The sequence below is a fragment of the Arachis duranensis genome, chromosome 7, assembly GCF_000817695.3.
Source record: "Arachis duranensis cultivar V14167 chromosome 7, aradu.V14167.gnm2.J7QH, whole genome shotgun sequence".
Classification (NCBI taxonomy): Eukaryota; Viridiplantae; Streptophyta; class Magnoliopsida; order Fabales; family Fabaceae; genus Arachis; species Arachis duranensis.
The window spans coordinates 75,489,793-75,493,883 of record NC_029778.3 but is presented as its reverse complement, the minus strand read 5'-3'; the positions used below and the strand labels follow the sequence as shown (position 1 = coordinate 75,493,883).

The 4,091-nt window shown below is 35.7% G+C and overlaps 1 protein-coding gene across 1 annotated transcript in view; it reads right to left on the bottom strand.

Moving 5' to 3' along the window:
• Positions 1–1,100: 1,100 nt before the first annotated feature.
• LOC107459921 (BES1/BZR1 homolog protein 4) overlaps positions 1,101–4,091 on the bottom strand; it is a 4,085-nt gene continuing 1,094 nt past the window's right edge. Inside the window, exons 2-3 of the mRNA XM_016078229.3 lie at positions 1,576–2,345; positions 1,101–1,397 (exon numbers count right to left, since the gene is read on the bottom strand). Coding sequence (XP_015933715.1) covers positions 1,394–1,397; positions 1,576–2,345 — 774 coding nt within the window. The 3' untranslated portion in view covers positions 1,101–1,393. The remainder of the gene's footprint in view (positions 1,398–1,575; positions 2,346–4,091) is intronic.

Genomic DNA, 4,091 nt, shown 5'->3' with positions numbered 1-4,091 from the left:
GCTCATCCTTGGTCTCCTTTTGGGGCTTTAGAGGGTGTGGTGTTGCAAGCTCTTGAATGGGTGTCATAGAGGAGGTATGTGACAGTGTAACCTCAGCTGTTTCTAGAGCTTCTCTCTCCTCTGACCCTTTAGCAGCTTACACTTCCTCCTTTTGTACGGATTCAACATATATTATGATGGCCTTGCACTCTTGACATGTGGTAGGCCCTGTGTCACTGGGAAGAGTGAGAGGTATCTTCAATTTCTTAGGAGGATTCCTCTTAATGACTGCACTACACTCCTTAAAAAACACCACTGTCTCAATTGCCTTCCAATCCCTCTTGTTATTCAGCATTTCCTTCATGAACTTTGTATAAGAAGGCATTTGTTCAAGAGCCTCTGCAAAGAGGATTTTGATCTCCAGCTTCTTGAAAACTTCTAGAAACTCGGAGAATTGCTTATCCTTATCTTCCCGCTGAAGTCTTTGAGGATATGGTAACTTGGCCTTGTACTCGGAGAATTGCAAAGGGTATAAGTGACCACATCAGATAGCTATTGGAGATTTCATGCAGGAACTGTCGATCCACGTTAGAACGCTATTAATATTTCATCAACAAAAACGATTCAAATGGCAAGTCACGACATGTTGGAATCAAAGACCTCAGACCTTAGTAGAATAGAAGGAATCTAAGACCCCAATTACTATTTCATAGTACCACACCGCCCCTCTTATTTTCCCAATCAACAACTGTTTCAGCTGAAAAATAAGTCTGTTAGTACATCAACAATCAGACCTTAGCCTTTTTCATGTAAAACCAACTTAGGTTGGTTGATTGATCAATTCATTCGTTCGTTTAAATAAGTATCAAAAGTTTGAATTCCACTTTATGTATGTAATAACCCGTTGGTCAGCAGTAGAATCTTAATGGTGCTCAAATCTACAACAAATCAGTCTTTGACTTATTGAATTGAAAGAAATACATGAAAAAAAAAAACTTTTTCCCTATGCAGAATTTATTATTTATTTATTGCTGTGAACATTTTGGATTTCAGTATGAGTAAAATTTCAATTTCACTCTGATCTTTCACGTAATTCAAAGACAAAAGAGCCGTTTTGATCATTCCGTGGCAATCCATACAATGTATATTCATTCATGTTTGCAATCATAACGTTTTAACAAAGACTTACAATCATGAAAATCAATGGGTTGCGAAAAGCCACCCCACACCTAACTAACACATATATGTATATTACTTGACGCTAATAAATGAAAAAAGAGTCAAAAGAAATTAAAGAAAAGGAAGCACAACACCCCAATTACCTTCTAACATTTTCTACAGAATAAGACCACAACAAAAGGAAGGTTCACATAGTCATATTCAATTACTAAAACGCCTATTTATAACAACGGCATCACCTGTCATTAAAAAATCACGTTAGCAAGGGAAAATTAAATAATTAAATCAATCAATCAATCAATAAAAATGAAGACACAAATATTGACAAAAAAAATCGTTTGGTTTTAGGGACAAAGACACAAATTCTTTGGTCTGACAAAATCTGGACAGTCTATAATAGTGTTTAGGTTAAAGTACCTTGTCTTTGAGGTACCAAGTGTGAGTTCAAGATCATCTGCTCCAAATTCTTCATGGATTCTTTCTCCTTCCCATGGCTTGACAAGGCCGGACGCGTCGGCTCCAAATGCGAATTCATCCGAGACAGCCTCGGACATTGGAATGTCAGCAGTGTGATCAGAACCTGCCGGGAAGGCGGGAGAGCACGTCCCACTCTGTCCAGGAGTCCACATGCGCGAGCCGCTTCGAGCCAAACCCTCTTCCTTGAAGGCAAAAGGATTTGAGGACATAAGGGTGAATGTGGGCGAAGTTGGGCTAACATGGGGGAGCTTGATACCTGCAAACCATTCAGGGTCGACCACCTGGCGGCCAGGGCTAGGAGGACTAGAGGATGGCAAGAATGAGTAGTGTTGTCCTCCAGTCCATCCTGGTCCTGGCCGTCCAGACTGATCACCCCAATCGGCATTCATCCTCGGTGTCCTAGCAGTTGGAGAGCTCAAGGGAGGCGTAACAGGCGCGCTTATGGAGCCACTCTGAAGGTAGAGGTGAGGGAGCTTAGGAGATGAAGCAGAGGATGAGGCAGTGGAAAGGTTCTTGAGCCATGGAATGAGGGAATTGCCGTCGCCGTTTGGATTGTTTGATGCATAGGGAGATCTTGATGGGCTTGGGAAGGATGATGAACCAGGGCTTGGGTTGTAGGAAGCACAGGGACTTGGGTGGTAAGATGAACAAGGGCTTGCTGCTGTTGAGGAACCGCCTATTATATCCATGCGCTCCAAAGGCTTGCATCCCTGATATTGCAAAACCATTTTCACATTACCATTAACATTAACGTATCACATTACTAAGTACTTCAAGTATAATGTATAATTGGCATAGCAGAATTGAATGATTTGCAGAAGAGTAATACTCTATGACTAACAAAATTTATCATTTTTGACTAACTTAGTCAATACTCTAAATCTTAAGTACTAAATTTTAAATTCTAAACTCTAAATCCTGATAATATAAAAATAGAATATTGGCTAAGTGTTGACTAATATTAATAAAATGTGTTGCCCCTAACATTTTTCTTTACAGAATATTTGGTAGCAAGTTCATTGTACTACGTTCGTTCTCTAAACACTAATCTAGTGAATCCAAAATTCCAAAAATATACCAAAATGTGAGAATAAGAGAGAAAAAGAAATGAATGAGTATTTCAATTCAATCTGAAGCACTGGTCTAACATTCAAACTTGCAGTAGAATCAACGTAAATATTTAGTTGAATTTAATGGTTAAAACAAGATATAAATATAGAGATAAAGAAATATAAAAATGTGTTTGAAATAAGAAACACACCCTGTCTTAAGAATCAAATTTTCTATTTTTGTCTAATCCTAATGATGACAACATGAATTATTAGTTATTGACTCATTGTAGTTCTGCAATAAAAAATGGTTGTCATGCAGAAAAGTATCAGACTGTTTTAGATAAATTAATGCACAACATTTTAGACTTTCATGCACTTAGCAACCTAAATCAATGACTTTCTTATTGCTCAAGGAAGTGCCAAAAAAATAAAAATAAAAAGGTGTACTATATATATTGTATAAGATTGTGCTTATCTGAGTTGGTGGAAAATGAGCAGATGAAAACAACGGTGGAAAGTGGAGTTGGAATACAATGATTTTGTTATTTCAATGAAAGTCACTTTCATGTTTTAGCTCTTTTTGAACTCAGCATTTTATTATCGTTTTTTAATAAATAAACAAACAAACAAGTTTTTCAACCAAACAGACACAGTTTTCATTTTACATTCATTACGTCAGTAAACTTAAGCAAACATTTTTGGGTTTTGCATCTGTAGCTGTTACCAATTGACTATGGCTTAGTTAATACTCATTAGAATTTTGTTATTCATTTAAAAATTTAATTATCTAGTTACTAGTACATAACAAATGTATTGAAAAGAACAACTATATAGCATGACAATTCCCACTACTTTTTATCCCAATCAAATTGTTAAGAATTCCCCTCTATCGGTTTTGACTTTTGAGCCTCCATTGTAAGTTTGTAACACCAGAAAGAATTAATAATTTAAGCAGCATTTGTTTTAGTTTCTTTTCTTCCAAAAAAGAAAAGAACACATAGCTTGGTTACTTAAAAAATAACCTTTAATAAAATGAACAAAACTTAAATAAAGGTAATTTTTAATGTTTTAGAAAAATAAAAAAAATAACTTTTAATTTCAACTTTACTAATTTCCTCAAAAAAAAAAAAAAAATCTTTGCAACAGTGACACAGCATCCGAGGTGGGAACATCTGAGCTGGAAAAATTACCCTTTTCCTGTTTTACTCGCTTTCAAGTACCCACTTTTGGCAGACAAATCAAAAGCATCACCCAGGGGCATTTTCGTCTCTCCATTCATTTTATGAAAAAAAAAAAGATTTTTAAAAGTAAACAAAAAATTTTAATATAACAGAATAAAAAATCAATCAAAAATAAATTTATAATTTTCATTATATATAAATTAAGAGAGCATCATCCGACAAA